General features: G+C 50.2%; 1 protein-coding gene across 5 annotated transcripts in view; it reads right to left on the reverse strand.

Annotated features, from left to right (window-relative positions):
• The window catches only part of TTC7B (tetratricopeptide repeat domain 7B), a 275,364-nt gene that overhangs the window by 82,527 nt on the left and 172,430 nt on the right, over positions 1-20,407 (reverse strand). For all 5 annotated transcript variants that reach the window (XM_027552728.1, XM_027552730.1, XM_027552726.1 and 2 more), the window contains exons 10-14: positions 16,422-16,505; positions 15,158-15,262; positions 13,133-13,250; positions 11,086-11,143; positions 3,083-3,155 (exon numbers count right to left, since the gene is read on the reverse strand). In XM_027552728.1, coding sequence (XP_027408529.1) covers positions 3,083-3,155; positions 11,086-11,143; positions 13,133-13,250; positions 15,158-15,262; positions 16,422-16,505 — 438 coding nt within the window. The remainder of the gene's footprint in view (positions 1-3,082; positions 3,156-11,085; positions 11,144-13,132; positions 13,251-15,157; positions 15,263-16,421; positions 16,506-20,407) is intronic.

A 20,407-nucleotide genomic window follows, 5' to 3' on the forward strand; every position in this document is an offset into this window, starting at 1 on the left:
TGAGCACAGCAGCGGCAGTGGAGAGCGGGGCCTGGGGCCGGATTTCAGAGCAGGCTCAAGACAGGCCTTCTTAGCGCACGGCCGAGGATGCCGCCTGCCTGCCCCCTCCGATCCCGGCCCGGGCTGGACCCCTCTGCTCTCCTGCTTCCTCCCAGCCCCCGTGACCATGCTCCTTAGCAGGGAGCCGTGACTTCCATCTGTCCCTACGTCTATTTGTTTTCCTCTCTGAAGTTCCCTTTTGGATGAATATAAGGTAAAAATGCTGGTTTAGAGAGGCGTTCTGCTTCTGAGCCCTAGAATCCCAGCTATCACAGCGGGCACCTATCGTCTCACGGGGGTGAGGGGCGGGTCTGCAGTCCAGAGAGGAGACGTGCCTCGGGCGAGTCCCCCAGCCGCGTGCGGAGACCAGAGTGGCTCTACATCCAGTTCCTCCCCCGCAACCTCCTCTGGGTCAGACAGCAACGGCTCTAAGGACAAGGGGGCTTCCTTGTGGCTCAGCTGGTAAAGAATCCACCTGCAGTGCAGGAGACCCCAGTTAGATTCCTGGGTCGGGAAGATCTGCTGGAGAAGGGAAAGGCTACCCACTCCAGTATTCTGGGGCTTCCCTGGTGGCTCAGCTGGTAAAGAATCCGCCTGCAATGCAGGAGACCTGGGCTCGATCCCTGGGTTGGGAACATCCCCTGGAGAAGGGAAAGGCTACCCACTCCAGTATTCCAACCTGGAGAATTCCAGGGACTGTACAGTCCACAGGGTCACAAAGAGTCAGACACGACTGAGCAGCTTTCACTTTCATTTTGCTTTCACTAAGGACGAGGGCCCCTCCCCATCGCCCTGCCTGCCACAGAGTCCTGCTGGGGGCCTCCGGAGGCCCCCGAGGCACCCACAGAGCTCCAGCAACTCCTCCCCTCCCTGGGGACAGCCTACTGCGCAGACAGCACTCAACCTGGTATCTAGAGAGAGTCAAAAAGGCAGGTATACTTGCGATGTCTGGGGAGGTCCAACCCAATCAAGAAAAAATGGATACAGGGTTCAAAGTGGTGCTCTCAGAGGCTAGACTGACCTGAAGGAATTCCAGGTTGGTTCCTTCATTCACCCAGTATTAGTGAGTGCCTACCACATGCTTATTTAACTTCTATGCAGAGTACATCATGAGAAATGCTGGGCTGGATGAAGCACAAGCTGGAATCAAGATTGCCAGGAGAAATATCAATAACCTCAGATATGCAGATGACACCACCCTTATGGCAGAAAGTGAAGAGGAACTAAAAAGCCTCTTGATGAAAGTGAAAGAGGAGAATGAAAAAGTTGGCCTAAAGCTCAACATTCAGAAAGCTAAGATCATATCATCTGGTCCCATCACTTCATGGGAAATAGATGGGGAAACAGTGGAAACAATGTCAGACTTTATTTTTTGGGGCTCCAAAATCACTGCAGATGGTGATTGCAGCCATGAAATTAAAAGACACTTACTCCTTGGAAGAAAAGTTATGACCAACCTAGACAGCATATTGAAAAGCAGAGACATGACTTTGCCAACAAAGGTCCGTCTAGTCAAGGCTATGGTTTTTCCAGTGGTCATGTATGGATGTGAGAGTTGGACTGTGAAGAAAGCTGAGCGCCAAGAATTGATGCTTTTGAACTGTGGTGTTGGAGAAGACTCTTGAGAGTCCCTTGGACTGCAAGGAGATCCAACCAGTCCATTCTGAAGGAGATCAGTGTTCATTGGAAGGACTGATGCTGAAGCTGAAACTCCAATACTTTGTCCACCTCATGTGAAGAGTTGACTCATTGGAAAAGACTCTGATGCTGGGAGGGATTGGGGGCAGGAGGAGAAGGGGAGGACAGAAGATGAGATGGCTGGATGGCATCACCAACTCGATGGACAACATGGGTTTGAGTGGACTCCAGGAGTTGGTGATGGACAGGGAGGCCTGGCATGCTGCGATTCATGGGGTTGCAGAGTTGGATAGGACTGAGTGACTGAACTGAACTGACCACGTGCCAGACAGTGCGCCAGCTGCCAGGGCAAAGCAGTGATGGTGACAGATGGGGGTTCCTGCCCTTGGGGAACCTGAAGTCTAGAGAGAAAGACAGCGAACAGGAGCACAGGGCAGGAGGGAGGAGCGGAGTAGGGACCCGGGTGAAGGGGCTTCACGGAGGAGGCGGGAGGAGGTCCTGGCACCGAGGGAGGTGGGCGGTGGGTCACCAGCCCACAGCTCTCGCTGCAGCAGCGCGTGGTCAGGCCAGCAGTGAGCCGCGCGAGGCCAGGCGGCAGGACCTGGACACGGACGGGGTCTCTTGGTTCCCACGGTCCCCGGCCCCTAACGGGAGCCGCCTAGCACCCTTTGCCAGGCTCCAGGAGGTCAGATGCGTGGGCACAGCCTGGCCTGTGGAAGGGCGTGTCTGGGGAGCTGACCCTTGAGTCACCCTCCAGCGGGCGCTCGGGAATGTGCTGGGGTCACCGCCAGCGTCTCTCACTGGTGGGCCGGTGGGCACCGGGCCAGAGTCCCCAGGACCGCTGGGAGGGGGCCGCAGCGGGGGAGGGCGGTAAAGGCAGCATCAGGAAGCTGCCGCCGGGAAGGTGGAGACCAGTGGAGCGAGTCTCTGAGGCCAGGCGGGCACCGCGGGGGCTCGTTTCTGGGAGCCCCTGTGCATCACTGTTCACCGTCCTCCGTGTTTGAAAGGGACGGGTCTCCTCTGCGCACACCACCGGCATCCTCCGGCCGACGTCCGGGCCCCTCCGGTGACGGAGTCCCTGCCGCGCAGCTCAGCCCCGGGCTCTGTGAGCGAGCGACGGGGGCTCCCTGGCGACCCCTGGGGTCACCAAGTGCTGCCCCGTCCCCACCCGACCCGGGGAGCCCTCCAGATTGCGGGTGTGATCTCCAAAAGCAGGGCCCGGCCTGCCTTGTGTCTGCACAGCTGCTGCTCCAGCGGACGAAACCCTGGGACCTATGCGAGAACTCAGCGTCCCGGAGAGAGGCTTCAGGGCAGCCCCAGGGGGCCGAATGCAGACGGTACCCCCCAGGCCGCGCTGAGACGGGAGTGGGCGCCGGGCGCCGGGCGCGGGGCCGGCGGGACTGACCTGTCTGGAGATGGCGAGCTGCAGGGCCAGGTAGAAGGCGGCCTGGTGGTCCGTGGGTGACAGGCTGTGGGCCCTGCAAGAGCGTGGGCAGCGGTTAGAGCCAGAGGCCACTGGGTGCCCTGTCCCATCAAGGGTTCCCATTGGTCCTTTTACTTATACCAAGGCCCCATATTTAACAACCGTCTATGTTGCTAGGTGCATACAAATCAAAGTATTTGATAGCCCTTATGGAATCAACGTTTTCTTTTTATACAAGATAGCATCTTAGTCTGTCTCCAGTAAGTTCTTGTGACTAAAACCCTAGGTGGTATGGCACTGACATGACACTACAGACGCGTTTCGGTTCGTGTTTGCATGGCCTATCTCTTGTGGCCTCTTTACGTCACACTTGCTATGTTCTTACAAGTCAGTGACCTCTCTTGCAAACAGGTTAAATTGCTTATAGATCCAGTGTTACTGTCTTTGTCTAGCTCTATAACACAGTCACTTATAGTTATTATACTGATTCATATATTTGGTTTTAAGTATTTCCTTTTTGGGGTGCTTTCTATTTTTCCTGCCTGATCCCGGTTTCTTTCTGCATTCTTTCCTTATTTGGGAATTATTACTTTTTAATCAGCCTAACAACAGACTGGTTCCAAATAGGAAAAGGAGTACGTCAAGGCTGTATATTGTCACCCTGCTTATTTAACCTCTATGCAGAGTACATCATGAGAAATGCTGGGCTGGAAGAAGCACAAGCTGGAATCAAGATTGCTGGGAAAAATATCAATAACCTCAGATATGCAGATGACACCACCCTTATGGCAGAAAGTGAAGAGGAACTAAAAAGCCTCTTGATGAAAGTGAAAAAGGAGAGTGAAAAAGTTGGCTTCAAGCTCAGCATTCAGAAAACGAAGATCATAGCATCTGGTCCCATCACTTCATGGGAAATAGATGGGAAACAGTGGAAACAGTGTCAGACTTTATTTTTGGGGGCTCCAAAATCACTGCAGATGGTGATTGCAGCCATGAAATTAAAAGACACTTACTCCTTGGAAGGAAAGTTATGACCAACCTAGATAGCATATTGAAAAACAGAGACATTACTTTGCCAACAAAGGTCCATCTAGTCAAGGCTATGGTTTTTCCAGTGGTCATGTATGGATGTGAGAGTTGGACTGTGAAGAAAGCGGAACGCCAAGAATTGATGCTTTTGAACTGTGGTGTTGGAGAGACTCTTGAGAGTCCCTTGGACTGCAAGGAGATCCAACCAGTCCATTCTGAAGGAGATCAGTCCTGGGTGTTCTTTGGAAGGAATGGTGCTAAAGCTGAAACTCTAATACTTTGGCCACCTCATGCAAAGAGTTGACTCATTGGAAAAGACTCTGATGCTGGGAGGGATTGGGGGCAGGAGGAGAAGGGGAGGACAGAGGATGAGATGGCTGGATGGCATCACTGACTCGATGGACGTGAGTCTGAGTGAACTCCGGGAGTTGGTGATGGACAGGGAGGCCTGGCGTGCTACGATTCATGGGGTTGCAAAGAGTCGGACACGACTGAGAGACTGAACTGAACTGAATCAGCTTTAACTTTTAAACCAGTCATACGTGTTGCTAAAAGTTTTACAGTATTTTTAAATACGAATAGCCTTAGTACAATAAAGTCTAACTACAACTTAAAGTTTTTGTTTCATTTAAACTCTTCTCTGTCCACTAGCTAATGGTATGCACACGTGGGATGACACGTTTCTGGGTTTTGTCTCGCATCAGCAATGGCAGCCGATGAGCCTGGCTTCGAGAAGGAGCCTGAGGTGGAGAATCGCAGGCCACGGTCTGATCCCCCGGCAGGCGCCTCCCTCGGGCTGGGCGCCCACGTGTCACCCTGGGAGGCGTAAGCACTCCTGGCAGGCCAACGGCTGCTGTGGTTAAGTTTTGGCTTGGCCTTGATGCTACTTCATCCAAATTCCTGGATTTCAGAGAAACTATATGACAATCAAAGGCCTGGCTTTGCTTATAAAATGAGGTTTTGGTTTTTTGATGAACTGCAGGGAGAAATGGAGGATATTCATTCAGTCTTTTGAAGGTTCTGCTAAGTCCCATGCAGTTTTCTAAGGACACGCAGCTGTGACATGTAAGACTCCGTGCTCAGACACTAGACTTAGTCTATCAGGTGGCTTCTGGCACCAACAGGAAGAGGCTATCCTAGCCTCTTACTTGATGGCAAGCATGCCATCCTTGCTTTCACGTGGAAGTCTACTGTCTTTTATAAGCAATCAAAATGTGGCTATAGATGAGACACGATTCTGTGTTTAACAGTCCGGTGGGAAGAGAAAAACAAACTTTTACTTTCTTTAAGAGGCACTGTGGAGCAGACTAGTTACAAACGGGGAGGCCCAGACAGTGAACAGAACTTCAGGCTCTTCCGTCAACATTCTGTGATTAAGGGAGGATCTTCTAACAGCAAATTCAAGATGAGAAAGAATGCCAAATCACCATAGCATCAACTGTGGCAAACACACCGAGGATGGATTTCTACAGTAATGAGGCCTTTTTAACGGGGCTGTCTGTCTGCTGTGGGGAAAAAGTCTTCTGAGTGTTTGCAACCCAGAAAATATGTGAAGTTCAACAACCCGGGGCATTATTTGGGCAAAGACCCTGATGCTGGGAAAGACTGAAGGCAGGAGGAGAAGGGGACGACAGAGGATGAGATGGTTGGAGGCATCACCGACTTGATGCGCGTGAGTTTGAGCAAGCTCCGGGAGCTGGTGATGAACAGGGAGGCCTGGCTTGCTGCAGTCCATGAGGTTGCAGAGAGTTGAACACAACTGAGCAACTGAACTGAACTGATTTGGGCAAATGTTGTAGCTCGTGTGTGGGACTCGGGGGAACTAGGGGGTTGAGGTGGGATCCTCTGTCCCTTTTACAATCTTAAGAGCAAAACTCCTATCCCTGGGAAATAAGCTTGCCTCAAAACACCGCTGGAGGACCTCTCTCACTTCAGTCTGAGAAGCTGAGGCTGAAGACCTGCCTTTCTTGCCCTTGGAGAGGTCTAACTTCTAGCGGAGGCCTACTCAGAATGCCCCGTTTTTATTACTTGACAGGCACTGGTTTTCCACGAATTTGTACATCAAAGAATTTTTTTCTTTGGTGTTCATAAAAAGTAAGATTGGAATGTCATGGTTTTTGTCTCTCCCAATTATTCAGGGAAAATGAATACAAAATGAATTATGAAGAAACTTTGAATTAGTTAGCATTATTTATTTTATCTCATCTTCTTTCACAATTAATAAAACCAGCTTCCTACAACCCTCAAAAAGAATTCCACAGAGCTATAATTTTCTCAGCACGGTTTAGATTTTTTACAAATGAAGTTAAATTAAATCATGGTTGCCTCTACCCAACACCAACCAAGTAGAAAGCTGGCAGTGGTCTGGAGAACTCAGGGTGTAGATAAGAATGGTTCTGACCAAGGGTCCTACTTAGCATCTTCAAACAATTATTAACTATTAATCCACAGCACCAAGAAGGAGATGTGCTAGACATCTTGGCATCACTGGGGTGCATTAGGACAACATCTGAAGAACTGTCAATGCAGCTAATAATGAATATCCAGTCACCAAATTTCTAATGAGTTAAAACTTAAACACACAGATTTTAAAACAGCTTATTTCCATAACTTGGTTAAAGAGATCATCTGATCACTTCAGCCTATGAAAGAAAAGAGGAAACACGGAGCTGCCCAAGAAAACTAGATAAGTTCATGGTGTTCATCTCAGGTAGACTCTAAAAACCTCTCTTCAGTTGTGCAGGACAACTTCGGCAGCGAGGCTGCCTGTGACACCGTATGTGTACGCCCACAGAAAACCTGCTCGACAGAAATCATCAAGCAGTGCAGGCGAGAGGAAGGGCGTTAGTGATCTTGAAAACCGCAAGCCTGCTGGACTCTGTACGTGAGAAGAGAGCAGCCCTCTAAACCCCATTCCCACGCGGTGAGTACCTGGTGAAGCTGCTAAGAGAAATTCAAATTCCTAAAAGTGTCATCACAGGGAAGCTCACGAAGTGCTTCCCTTGTCAAAGCGCCTCCATATTCATTAATTCCATGCTTCTCCCACAGGAACAGAGCAACTGTTAAACTACTGGCCCACTGAGGCCACATCTATTCATCCACCCATCCATCCATCCATCCAGTCATTCATTCATCCATCCATCTACTCAGCCAGCCAGCAATTCACTCAGCCATCCATCCATCCATCCATCCATCCACTCACTCATCCATTCATGCAGCCACTCAGCCAGCCAGCCGTTCACTCAGCCATCCATCCATCCATCCATCCATCCACATATGCAGTACCTACTGTGATGCCAGGCCCTAGCCCCAATGAGAGTCCCCAGAAGCTGCCACTCAGATCAATTCATCTTCTTAGCAAGCTCTGCAAACAACACTGTTTTTCTTCACTACACTTTTGTATAGGACAATGAGTTGGTTCAACCTCTTAGGCTGAACTTATAAGCATATGAACAGCTGAAAGTCTCAATATTTTGGTGCAATCACGTAACTGGGATGTCTTCAAAAATCACCTTTCTGAATCCAAGAGGGAGCAAACCTTTCTGAATTCAGACTCCAGTCATAACTGAGTTAATTTTCACGTTAGCTCTGCAGCCTCACCACTTTTTGAGTTACATCATTTCTTTTTAACCAAAAATTACCAAACAGTTGTATTAACAGAATTGTGGGAAGACTTAAAATATATGGTAAAAAAAAATTTTCACCCAAATGATTTTTAAATATCCATTTACATATAAGAATACAAGTCCTTCTGGTGTACTTAAAATCGTTTCCTTATAGATTTTTGTGACATGTACTGTAACACTAGGAAAGTCCTAGTTAATGTGTACTTGAAACAAAATATTTTAATTCCTTTGGAAAATATACTTAAATACACATAAATACAAATTTAGGTTAGCCTTCCCCAATATAATCACATGGGTTAGTAGGATTTTATTCCTCTTTATTCCCATACGAACTAATATTTTAAAAATCCCTTTGAATTAGAAACTAAGAAAAAGAGGAACAAAAAGAAATTCAGGCCAAGGGAACAGCTGTTATATAACATGAAGTTATGAGTTCTGCGGCTCAAGGCAGACCACCACCATGGCTGTTTTTAGAGAGCCAATAAGATGAGCTGGTTTAAGAAAAGTGAAACAGATGTAATGACCACTTTCTTAGGCATCCATGTGTGGGTTTTATAAACTAGGACTGGAAAATTTAAAACTCCAAATCATTTGAAATGGAAATGCTTTCCACACTCGGTGCTGAAGAGCATCAACAGAAACTTCGCACAGAGACAGGAGGTCTGTTTGCAGCTGTCAGTTGGTACTTTCTGTCATTAACCAGTCTGGGACTGGCAATGTGAAGGAGCTATGGTGAGCCTGCTAAGAAAGGGAAAGGAAAGAGATGAAAGCATCTCAGACTAACTGAACCCAGCGGTAATGATCTCCTTAAAAAAGGAGCACGTCCATGGTGACGGACCTACAGCAACCCTGGTTCTAAGAACAGAGATCCATCAACAATTATCAGGGACCAAAAGAATACTCAAACTACCGCACAATTGCACTCACCTCACACGCTAGTGAAGTAATGCTCAAAATTCTCCAAGCCAGGCTTCAGCAATACGTGAACCATGAACTTCCAGATGTTCAAGCTGGTTTTAGAAAAGGCAGAGGAACCAGAGACCAAATTGCCAACATCCGCTGGATCATCGAAAAAGCAAGAGAGTTCCAGAAAAACATCTATTTCTGCTTTATTGACTATGCCAAAGCCTTTGACTATGTGGATCACAATAAACTGTGGAAAACTTCCAGAGATGGGACTACCAGACCACCTGACCTGCCTCTTGAGACACCTATATGCAGGTCAGGAAGCAACAGTTTAGAACTGGACATGGAACAACAGACTGGTTCCAAATAGGAAAAGGAGTACGTCAAGGCTATATATTGTCACCATGCTTATTTAACTTATATGCAGAGTACATCATGAGAAATGCTGGGCTGGATGAAGCACAAGCTGGAATCAAGATTGCCGGGAGAAATATCAATAACCTCAGATATGCAGATGACACCACCCTTATGGCAGAAAGTGAAGAGGAACTAAAAAGCCTCTTGATGAAGGTGAAAGAGGAGAGTGAAAAAGTTGGTTTCAAGCTCAGCATTCAGAAAACGAAGATCATGGCATCCGGTCCCATCATTTCATGGGAAATAGATGGGGAAACAGTGGAAACAGTGTCAGACTTTATTTTTTGGGGGCTCCAAAATCACTGCAGATGGTGATTGCAGCCATGAAACTAAAAGACGCTTACTCTTTGGAAGAAAAGTTATGACCAACCAAGACAGCATATTCAAAAGCAGAGACATTACTTTGCCAACAAAGGTCCATCTAGTCAAGGCTATGGTTTTTCCAGTGGTCATGTATGGATGTGAGAGTTGGACTGTGAAGAATGCTGAGCGCTGAAGAATTGATGCTTTTGAACTGTGGTGTTGGAGAAGACTTTTGAGAGTCCCTTGGACTGCAAGGTGGTCCAACCAGTCCATCCTAAAGGAGATCAGTCCTGGGTGTTCATTGGAAGGACTGATGCTGAAGCTGAAACTCCAATACTTTGACCACCTCATGCAAAGAGTTGACTCATTGGAAAAGACTCTGATGCTGGGAGGGATTGGGGGCAGGAGGAGAAGGGGACGACAGAGGATGAGATGGCTGGATGGTATCACCAACTCAATGGACATGAGTTTGAGTAGACTCTGGGAGTTGGTGATGGACAGGGAGGCCTGGCGTGCTGTGATTCACGGGGTCACAAAAAGTCAGAGATGACTGAGCGACTGAACTGAACTGAGAGATCCTCCTAGAACTTCAGGGTAGGTAACTGAGCTTCTAACATAACAACAAGAAATCAGGGTAACACAGATATTTAAGGCGACAGGGTCAATACTAATTCTACATTGGACGTCACGGTGCTATACTCTCAGTGATTCATTATACCTCCAGTAAGAATCAGATCAGGGCACCACGGTACAGGGGGCTTCCCACATGGCACTGGTGGTAAAGAACCCGCCTGCCAATGCAGGAGATGTAAGAGACCTGGGTTCAGTTCCTGGGTTGGGTAGATCCCCTGAAGGAGGGCATGACAACCCACTCCAGTATTCTTGCCTGGAGAATCCAATGGGCAGAGGAGCCTGGCGGGCTACAGTCCACAGGGTTGCAAAGAGTCAAACACGACTTAGCCACAGCTGCAGTGGTGTAGCGGATACCAGAGAAGCTGGTCAGCATCAGAGACCTTGACCTTCTCGACTTTCACAGCCACAGGGCTCTGGCTCTTCATCCCTGCGTCTCAGACCCTCACCTGCAATGAACACACACCTTGTCTTGTCTACTTACTGATGTGGGCCAAGGCTCAAGTGAAGGGTGTGAACGAGCCCTGGGACATACAAGCATCGTCTAACATAAGGCCTTCTCTAATTTCGTGAAAGGCACGGCAATGGAGGTGACTGTAAGGTGTTACAGAGCACGGCAGGGATAGAGAGCCCTGGGCCTGCTGGCCTGACTGTCTTAGGTAGTATTTCAGAGACTGTCCTAATATCTGGCTTTTTTCATTTCCTAATATAAAAATCTGCAGCTTGACATGTTAAAAAAGAAAAAAGCAAGCAAAGAATGATCCTTTTTCTAGATGATGAAAAATGTCTTTAATAAAAGGAATCATCTCCGTGGACATAAAAAGTACCTCTCTTGGAGCTGAAATAACTCGATTAGGAATGAAAATGTGCCCAGATTAATAAACAGATGAAGAATGCAGATCTACATGGCAACAAGTGATGCAGCAAGTTTTATGCTGTATGTTCAGTGCTCAAGAGGAAAGACTTCCAGGGGTGGAACACTGTTTACATAATCCTTATAAATATCTCTTCTTTTTATACTCACCACACTCTGGTGTCATTGTGTACAGCCGAGTGAAGAGAGGAACTCCCACTCACCTCTGAAATGCAAGAAGCGCCTTTCTCTGAAGGACCTCCTGCATCCCTCGCAGAGAAGCTAAGGAAAGGGTTCAGTTAGTCAGCGACATGGAGATCAGGGAGTTTTCAACAAATACCAAACATCACAAAACCACACATTTGACTGGATTAAGAGCTACAGATTCTGGGTGCCTACCTGCCCAGCCTGCCCCGGTGCTATAGAGGCTAGCAGACAAAGGCTAGGTCAACCTGAGGTCCTTACGCTTGGGCGTAACTGTGCAACCATGCCAAGGGGAGAATGGGCAGTGGCTGGTCAATCTTGGCACCCCCAGGAAAAGGGGCCCATCTTCAAAAGACCAGCTGGGAATTCCAGACAGAAAAACATTCTCAAGGGCAGGCGTGTAATCCCCAGGTGAAGCACGATTCTGCCAAAATGGACTAGGAGAGATTCAAGCACCAGTGGGTGGATTAAACAGTCTTCAGAGAGCCTTCTGGCACCAAGAACCAAGGACACCAGCCTAAGGCCATGAAAGACAAGTTTAATTCACATGGGCAATGACCAGGACCTCTGATATCTTGATGTGAACCCCAGAGACAGACCAGGCAAGCTCAACAGTGAGACTAAATCAGCTCAACCCTTCCTCGGTATACAGCACATGAGAAACGGCACCTCAGAATCTGGTAGAAACTAAAAAGATACTTCTTGCTGCAACAACAGAAAAAGTCCTAGAGGATCCTGCTTATGGTTGCCTCTGGAGATGGCCCTTATCTAACAAATCCAACAAGGCAGAGCCCATCCTGACATTGCTCTGAGGATGGCGGAGGGCTGCCAGAACTGGATGTAGCTGAAACCTATGGCTAACTCAGAACAATAGTAAGTGAGCTAGAGGGAAGCAGAGGGGTGAACCAGGGGAACCACAGACACAGATGAACCCAACAGGGCCATGCGACGCCCCCAAAGTTACAGGGCTAATCAGGGGTACAGACCAAACCAAGAATTTACATGGATAAATACAAGGTATTAAATTTCACTTCACTGAAAGTCTGCTATAGTTAAAAGATGTTTTGGGTATTGCCAGTATATCAAATGCATATGAAAAATTAGCAAAAAATCCATTACTGAAAATCAATGGATATGCAAAATTTCTCCAGGATCTTTGATATTTTAGAGCAGAGGAAAGAAAGATTTGGGGTAACGTGAAATAAACTCTAGCAATATTATGAAGGAAGAAAAAGGAAATGAGTGCTAGGGTAGTGTTTTCTCTTAAAGGGGTTGTAATTGCTGGGGACACATGAAGGGCTCCCAGGTGGCTGGCAAAGTTCTATCTCCTGAGCAGGGTGGTGACTGTAAGAATATTTTCCCTTATACTAATTTATTGAGTTAGGTAATTTTTGAGATTTTTTTGGGGGGTATCTGTGTTACATTTCACAGCAAAACGTTCAAGAAATAATAGAAAGAGATCATAAAAACAATTTATCAATTGACCCTTTCTGTAAACATTGAATTGAAAACCTCATTAAGTGCAAAAAACACACTTAAGATTTGTTTTTAGCCAAGAACACATCTACTGAAGCAGTAGATACATCCAGAATGTACAGAGTCACTGCGTGTACTGTGCACCCCTGGACTACACACACACGCCTGTGAACTAAGATGTGCAAACGGAGGGGGCGGGCCCTGAGAACCCAAGGTGGGCTTTCTGGGGGAGGTGAGCCCCGAACACTCCTGTGTTCTTGTGTCTAAGACCAACATCCCTTCACATGGGGCGGGCTCGGGCCGGGGCTGGGGCACAGCTGGGTCAGGCCAGGTGGGTTGAGTCATCTCTCATCGCACAGCTCTGGGCAGACCCCCCACATCTTCCAGCAAGGCTCCACCAGCACATGCCCCCGTGAAGAGGGGCCTGGGCGCCCAGGCCCAGGGCCATCGTCACCTGCTCCCCGTCTCTGCCCTGTCTGAGCAAAGAGGACGCCGGGGGCAGAGACCCCGGGACAGGGGGGCCCACCCCGTGCCCTCTGGACACTTGGGGGAGCGGCAGTGCCGCCAGCCCCCGTGGGCGGCCCCACTCACCGTCAGTGGCCTGCAGACTGTAGGTCAGCCCCAGGGCCAGGTAGCCTTTGGCCTTGAACTCTGACGTTTTCTCTCCCGCATCAACCACCGTTTTGGCAAACTTCTCAGCTTCTTCCAACTGAAAAACCAGATCAGTTAAAAACAACAACACCCTGCAGAATTTCTAATGAGAGTTCCCAAAAGCATCCGCTGCCAAAGATGATTTCTGACGAGTCACTGTTAAAATAAGTCCCCAGCCTTCCAGGGCCACTCTGGAGACTGCGTTCTCTTAATTTGAGCCTCTCAAACAGGCCTCAGGACCCCCACCTGGCCTTTTTCCTTTAAACTTCCCTGTATTGCTCTTCTGCCTCTTTCCCAAGGCCCCTTTCGCACTCTGTGGGGCTCTTCCGTCTCTGCTCTTCCCCAGCTGGCTCTGTGACGAGGCTGTGCTGGGCACTCGGGAGTTCCACACGTCTATGTGTGTGATTTGTAAAGAACAAAGTTCTTGAAATGTTTTGTGCTTGAGTCTTTCCTGTTTAGCATGATACAAAGAGTCCTTTAGGCTTGGGTTTTCTCTCCTATAAGCTGTTAAAAATGTCAGAACTCCACTATGTATTTTATTGAGTTGGCCAGAAAGTTCGTTCAGGCCTCTGAACACAGGCCAGGAACCCGAATGAACTTTTTGGCCAAGCCCGTACAACGCACAGCACGTGGGTCTCACACCAGCAGCTTCCAGTGGGAAAGGAGTGCAGCCGCAGCCACGCCCACAGCAAGGCGGCCTTCCGCACAGCTCATTAGAGACACAAGTAGCAAGGTTTGTTCCTCTGGAGCATGGTAAGTATTGATATTATTGAAGCTGGGGGACAGCACATGGGTGATGGCTGATTACACTCTTTCCTTCTGTGGTATCTGGAAATTTTAATAATAAAAATACTAAAAAAACACAGAAATGACTTGCTATTCTCATCTTGAAAAAGAGGTTTATACAAGGCGTCATGGAGATGAACAGTGCCATCGCTGGAAGCTGTGTGGCAGAGTCACAGCTGGGAGCTGGCACGTTCAAAGTGCAAAGGTTTGGTCCCCGGCCCTGGTCCCCCTCAGAATCTGCCTGCTTGCCCCCTCGCTTGCCACGCCAAGCTGCTGAAACCTGCATGGGCCACACGACACCTTCACAGCTGTGTTTCAGGTGAGACCCTGCTCTTTCAAAATGCCTTTTTTCTTCCACATTTCCCGCCTCCCCCCACCTCCGATTCCCCCTCCGCTGGGTGAGAATAAACGGGAAAAAAAACAAGCAACAAGGACCATACTAAAAAACCTTAACCAAGAGCCTCAGTCTTTCGAGCAACTTCTTATCACTAACCTTAACATGAAGTTAAAGAAAGACATTAAGACTCCACTGTATGTGACAATCATCTATATACCATCTCAGCAATAGTCTGAGTTTTCTAGCGTCTGCTCAAATGGTGTATTTCTGAGGAAGTACACCGAATCAATGGACGTGAGCAAATTCCGGGAGACAGTGAAGGATAGGGAGACCAGGTGTGCTGCAGTCTGCGGGGCCACAAAGAGCCGGACACGACTTAGGGACCAAATAGCAACTGTTACAGATCGGGCTCTTCCCAAATTCTAACCTGAACAAGAACGTTTGAGAGGAAAGCCTCTGTGCAAGCAGAGGGGTGAAGGAGGCTGGGTTTACACATGAGCTAAGGTGGAGGGTGACTCTTGGCTTTACAGAAGAGCTCAGGCTAAGAGGGAACCGCTAAGGGACCAGCCCTTTCCGGTCCTGTATGACTTGCGTACAGGATGCATCTGAGTATGCGTTCCAGTTCTATCTCACCATTTCTACTCTGAAGCACATTCCCATGAAAAAGAAACACCTGGAGCTTTACTGATTCCCTGAAGTCCCTGGGGTGGGAGCTGAGGCCTGAGAAGGCCAGTGGCCCAGGCCAGGAGCCCGGGCTCGAGCAGCCTTGCTTGTGTGCAGACGACGAATTGCTACTGTCTCCTCTCCACCCAGAGGAAGGAGAAGGCCTCAGGGGCACTCACCCAGTGCAGGGAGCCCACGCACAGCTTGGCGGCCAGCAGCGGGATGGTGGCGTCGTCCGGCTTCAGGCGGATGCACTCCTTCAGCACCTTCACGGCACGCGCAGACTTGGCGAAAGGAGAGTGTCTGTGAGACTGAGCGTTTCTGACCAGAACCAAATACTGAAGTCTTCCCAGAGGGGTTTCTGATGAGGACACCCTCTGAATGAGGTTTTCCAACTTGGGCCCAACCGAGCAGGGGTCTGGGGATGGTGGTAACCAGGGTTGGAACTTTTGGGGGACTGGGGAGTAAACTGTCAAAGCAAGTGAAAATGCCTCCCTGGAATTGTTGCCCTCGCTTTATTCCCTACTTGTGTAGTTGCTGTAAAAGTAAGGAAAAGAAAAGACAGCGGAGATTTATGGTATTATAAAGAATAAACTACCCAGCTTAAAACGTGTGTGACTCTTTGCGACCCCATGGACTGTGGCCCACCAGGCTCCTCCGTCCATGGGATTCTCCAGGCAAGAATACTGGAGTGGTTGCCATTCCCTTCTCCAAGAGATCTTCCCGACCCAGGGATCAAACCCAGGTCTCCTGCACTGCAGGCATATTCTTTACCATCTGAGCCACCAAGGAAGCCCAATTTAAAGTGTACCATACAAAACATCTGTCTCCACTTGCCCCCAAAAAATCTTGTGTCTCAGACTTGACTATTTACTAAAGGGCCCAAATTAACAAGAAAAACAGTGGCCACTGTCGTTATTGAGTGTGTTCGTGCAGGGACTATTTTAAGCACCTTGTGAGTGTCATCTCACTACCTGATGACAAGTCTGTGAAGCTGGTACCACATGTCTGTGGGGTAGACACTGAGGGACCCACCGTGGGGCATGTGGGAGAGCACAGCACCAGGCCCCTCTCCACAGTCCTCACTTTCAACCACACACAGCCTCGTACCATCTCTTGCTAAAGATAATTAATAGATGTGCCCCTCCAGGAACAGCTGACACTCTTAGACAAGTGAAAGGGGTTGGTGTGAAGAACCAACCTCAGTTTAAGCCGTATCTTAATAAAGTTACAACAACTAGAAAAAACGAAGAATTTCAAAATTTTTCTCCTCAGTAATGTCTCCATGTTGGGCCCCACATAATTAAATGTGACCGTTCATTTCTGAATGACCAAGGAGAGTTTCAGAGAATTTGTGCAGACGTCTGCCGGGCACCACCTCATCCCATGAAAGTCAAGTTAACCATGGACGCGGAGGACCACATGTTGCAGGGGGAGACTCACTTTTCCAGCAGCCATGAGCGACAGAGCAAACTGGTACCAGAGATGGAACTCCTCGAAGGCAAACTTCATGGCTCTTTCTAAGCACTGGTTCGGAAAGAAGAAGGCAGACAGACAGGTGTGAGCGCCAGCATTGCGGCTGGACAGGTGTGAGCGTGTGTCTGGCACATGGAGGCAGGTCCCGCCAGATCGGCCTCCAGGAGCACTGAGCGCACCCTCCCGCAGTGAGCGCCCCCTCGGGCCCCTGGCCGCCACACACGTGCCAGAGGCCGGGACGGTCTGCAGCTGGCTGACACAGGCTTTTCTGGTTCAGTCTCAGCATGTTTTATTTACAGTCCATGTTATGCATCTTAGTGCATAGTTCTGAGAGTTTGGAAAAATGTATATAACAACGCAACCACCAATACAGACTAAATGAAGTGCAGTCCAATCTGCCACCCCTGCCCCCCAAATTCTCCTGTGTTCTTTTGCAGAGAAACTGTCCTGGTACTGCCTCAGCACCCCCCAACCGCACCCCCTGCCACTTCAAGACTGGAAACTACATTTGTCCTTATGACTTTTCCTTTGCAAGAAATGTCGTAGAAATGAAATCACGCAGTATGTAGCTTTTTGAGTGTGGTTATTTCCATTTAGGATAACGCATGTGACATTCATCTATTTGTACAACACAACCCTTGATCCCAAGGAGCTTTTCGTGTGGTACAGGGGAAGAGGAAGGTACAGTACACTGCTCAAACGCAAGGTCCTGACTGACAAGGCTCCCAAGAGGAGGAAACGGAAAGCCCTGGGAAGGTGGTCTTGGGGAACAGGAATGGCACCCTGGAAGAATGCACTTGAGCTGGGCTTTCACGGATGAGAAGGGAAAACACACAGCTGGGATTTGGAACTGGTACTTCAGGGCGTCCTGGTGGCTCAGTCAGTAAAGAATCCGCCTGCAATGCGGGAGACCTGGGTTCGATCCCTGGGTTGGGAAGATGCCCTGGAGAAGGAAATGGCAACCCACTCCAGTATTCTTGCCTAGAGAACCCCATGGACAGAGGAGCCTGGTGGGCTACAGTCCACGGGGTCACGAGAGTTGGACACGACTGAGCAACTACACCACCGCCACTCCCAGAAGAGGCCGGGCGCACAGACACGGAGGCAGGACTGCACGCTTCTGCGTGCCGGGGGCAGGCGGCCCAGGGTGACCCGCCAAGGTCTCCGGGACTGGAGGCAGGCGTGGCTGGGGCTGCAGCGCTGAGCGCCCACAGGCCGTGCCTCCTCTGACTGCCCCCTCCCTCCCCGCCCAGCCTCGCTCCCCCGCCTCTGTGCTCTCAAAGTCCAGCCCTGTGTTAACGCCACATCCTCGCCCTCCCACCTCAGCCCAGCCCAGCTGCACTCTGAGAAAGTACCCAGGGCAGAGTTCCTGGCTTCCCTGGATCCTCTCTCCGGGGGCAGAGCTACAGATCCAGGCCACCCAGACGAGGAGCCTCTGGTTTCCGCACAGAGTGTCACGGTCACACCAGAACTTCAGGGAGATCGCGGATGGGGAGGGTGCACACCAGGGTGGGAAGGCCAGCCCTAGGAGGACAGGGGGCTGGGGCCTTCAGAGCCAAGCGCAGAGCTAAGGAATGTGGCTTCAGTTGGCATCAGCAAGGAAGGAGCACTCAAGGAAGGAGCAGGGGGCTGGTGAGATGGGGGGGTGAGGGGATCCCAAAGTGTCTGGCCTGCATACCGAGGAGCAAACATATGGCACAGAAGGCCTGTGTGTGTGTGTACACGCATGCACACGCGCGTGTGTGTGTTCATTAGAGGGAAGGACACTTTAGAATTAAGGGAGAATGCAGAGGCAACCTGAGAGGAGCAAGTAGGCAGAGAAGAAACGAGATAAGCCAGAGGCCCAGGCCCCCAGAACAACGGACCCCGGGGCGAGGCCTTCCTGCAAGGAGGCAGGTTCTGCGGGATGCAGAGGAGCGGCCCTTAGACCCGGAGACGTGGATCAGCCCGTTTTCTCTCTAAAGATGGAATGAGCGGTTGCTGGGAGGAACGAAAAGGAATGGAGCTAGGAGCTTCCAGAATGAACAGAGCAGCAGCACCCTGAGGGGGCAGAGAGCGCCCTCGGAGGCTGTGGCCATGGCGCCCACAGCAGCAGACAGCACCCATGGCAGCCTGTGGCCACAGTGCCCGCGGCAGCAGAGAGTGCCCTTGGAGGCTGTGGCCACAGTGCCCACGGCAGCAGAGAGTGCCCTCGGAGGCTGTGGCCACTTCTCTGCAGGGAAGCCCCTCGCGGCTCGAGGCAGGAGAAGGCAGGTGGTGCTCAGGAGGAACGGAGACGAGGAGGGGGCATGCTCAGCGTCTGACTCTCCATGACCCACGGACTGCAGCCCAACAGGCTCCTCTGTCCACAGGACTTTATCAGGGAAGCCCCAGTGGCTCAGCGGTAAAGAATCCACTTACGATGCAGGAGACCTGGGTTCGATTCTGGGTCAGGAAGATTCCCTGGAGAAGGGAGTGGCAACCCACCCCTGTATTCTCGTCTGAGGAATCCCATGGACAGAGGAGCCTGGTGGGTTACAGTCCACGGGGTCACAAGAATTGGACACAACCAAGCGACTAACACAACGACAGGTGATGACACCGATACAGGATGTGAGAAGGACACTGCCCCCTCGTATGACCACACTGGAGACACACAACGCAAAGCTCAGGGCTGGCCACGCGACTCCATCCTGCACCAGGATGTCGGCAGGAGTTAAAGGGAGGAGCGCTCAGCTGGCACACACTTTGCCCTCGGCCCGGGACACAGACTCCACACTGGAGGGGGGCGGCCAGCAAGCAAGAGCCGTGAGGGCAGACGTGCCTCTCCGGGATGCCTGAGCAGAGACAGGCCGGCCTGGGCGCCTCGGGACGCTGCAGACCTCCTGCCGTGCGGGAGAAATTAACCCGCACTCGGTTAAGGCGCTATCAGCTTGTTAGCTACTTCCGGATTCACCTCTCACTAACACAGACCCCGAACGGCAGAGCCCCAGAGCCCTCTTACCTGCTCCGCTACATGGACGAGCAACAGGCAGGCACGACTGTGTCTTTAGGAAGCGCAGGAGGGGAAACGAGAGGAAGGCAGCTCGCTGAGAAGGTCGAGCAGGCAGGATGGGGTGCTGGGGGCACACTCGGCCCAGGTGTGGGGTGGTACGGCCGGAGAAATGCGGGGAGGCCAGGGGTTACGGAGAAAAAGTGAAAAGTCAACAGAATCCGGAACCTGATTTAGGGAAGGGGGATGGGGGATGAGAATGATGATCGCACTGACGGAATGAGGCAGAGGAGTCAGTGTGTGCGGAGGAGGGGGAGGACGATGGTCAGAGAGGAGGTGTGTTCCAACAGCTCTGCTCAACTGGTTTGCTGCAACACAGCCCCTAAGTGCTTAAATGTATATACAGAAACAGTCAAGTGTTTGAGTGCCTTTCTTCCTCCTTTGCTAAGAGGAACGATAAATATCAACTGTCTCCCTGATAAACAAAAGGAGCTCATAGCTGAAACAGTCTGTTCTGAACCAAAAAGCCAGATGCTATAAATAAGCGTGCATCCTTATTTTCTTCTGCGGCAAAGGCTAACGCACTCATCATCCTCAGTGAGAAACGCTCACAGAAGCTTAACTGGTACAGAGCTCCATTCCAGGTGCACCAGGGAAATACCAGCCCTCATAAAGACACAGTCTCAGGGCCGCCAGGGAGCTCGGGGAGCACCCAGTTGAGGTCCTCAAAGGAGAGGACATTTGTCACTTTGGCTGCCAATCAATCACCTCAAAACTCTTCTTTTTGCTTTCGGGACACCCTGGATAAAAGGTGCACAGACTCTCCCTTCCTGGCAGCCAAGCCTAAGGGTGAATGAAGAAGGAAAGAGATAGGAGTGTGTCATGTGACCTGAGTACGGCCAATCAGGTGCTCCCGCCAGAGAGCTGCCCAGAGGTCAGGGCAGGGGAGAGGGCTGCTGGAAGCTGGTTTCCATGGCTGGGC

The sequence above is a fragment of the Bos indicus x Bos taurus genome, chromosome 10, assembly GCF_003369695.1.
Source record: "Bos indicus x Bos taurus breed Angus x Brahman F1 hybrid chromosome 10, Bos_hybrid_MaternalHap_v2.0, whole genome shotgun sequence".
In the NCBI taxonomy this organism is placed as follows: Eukaryota; Metazoa; Chordata; class Mammalia; order Artiodactyla; family Bovidae; genus Bos; species Bos indicus x Bos taurus.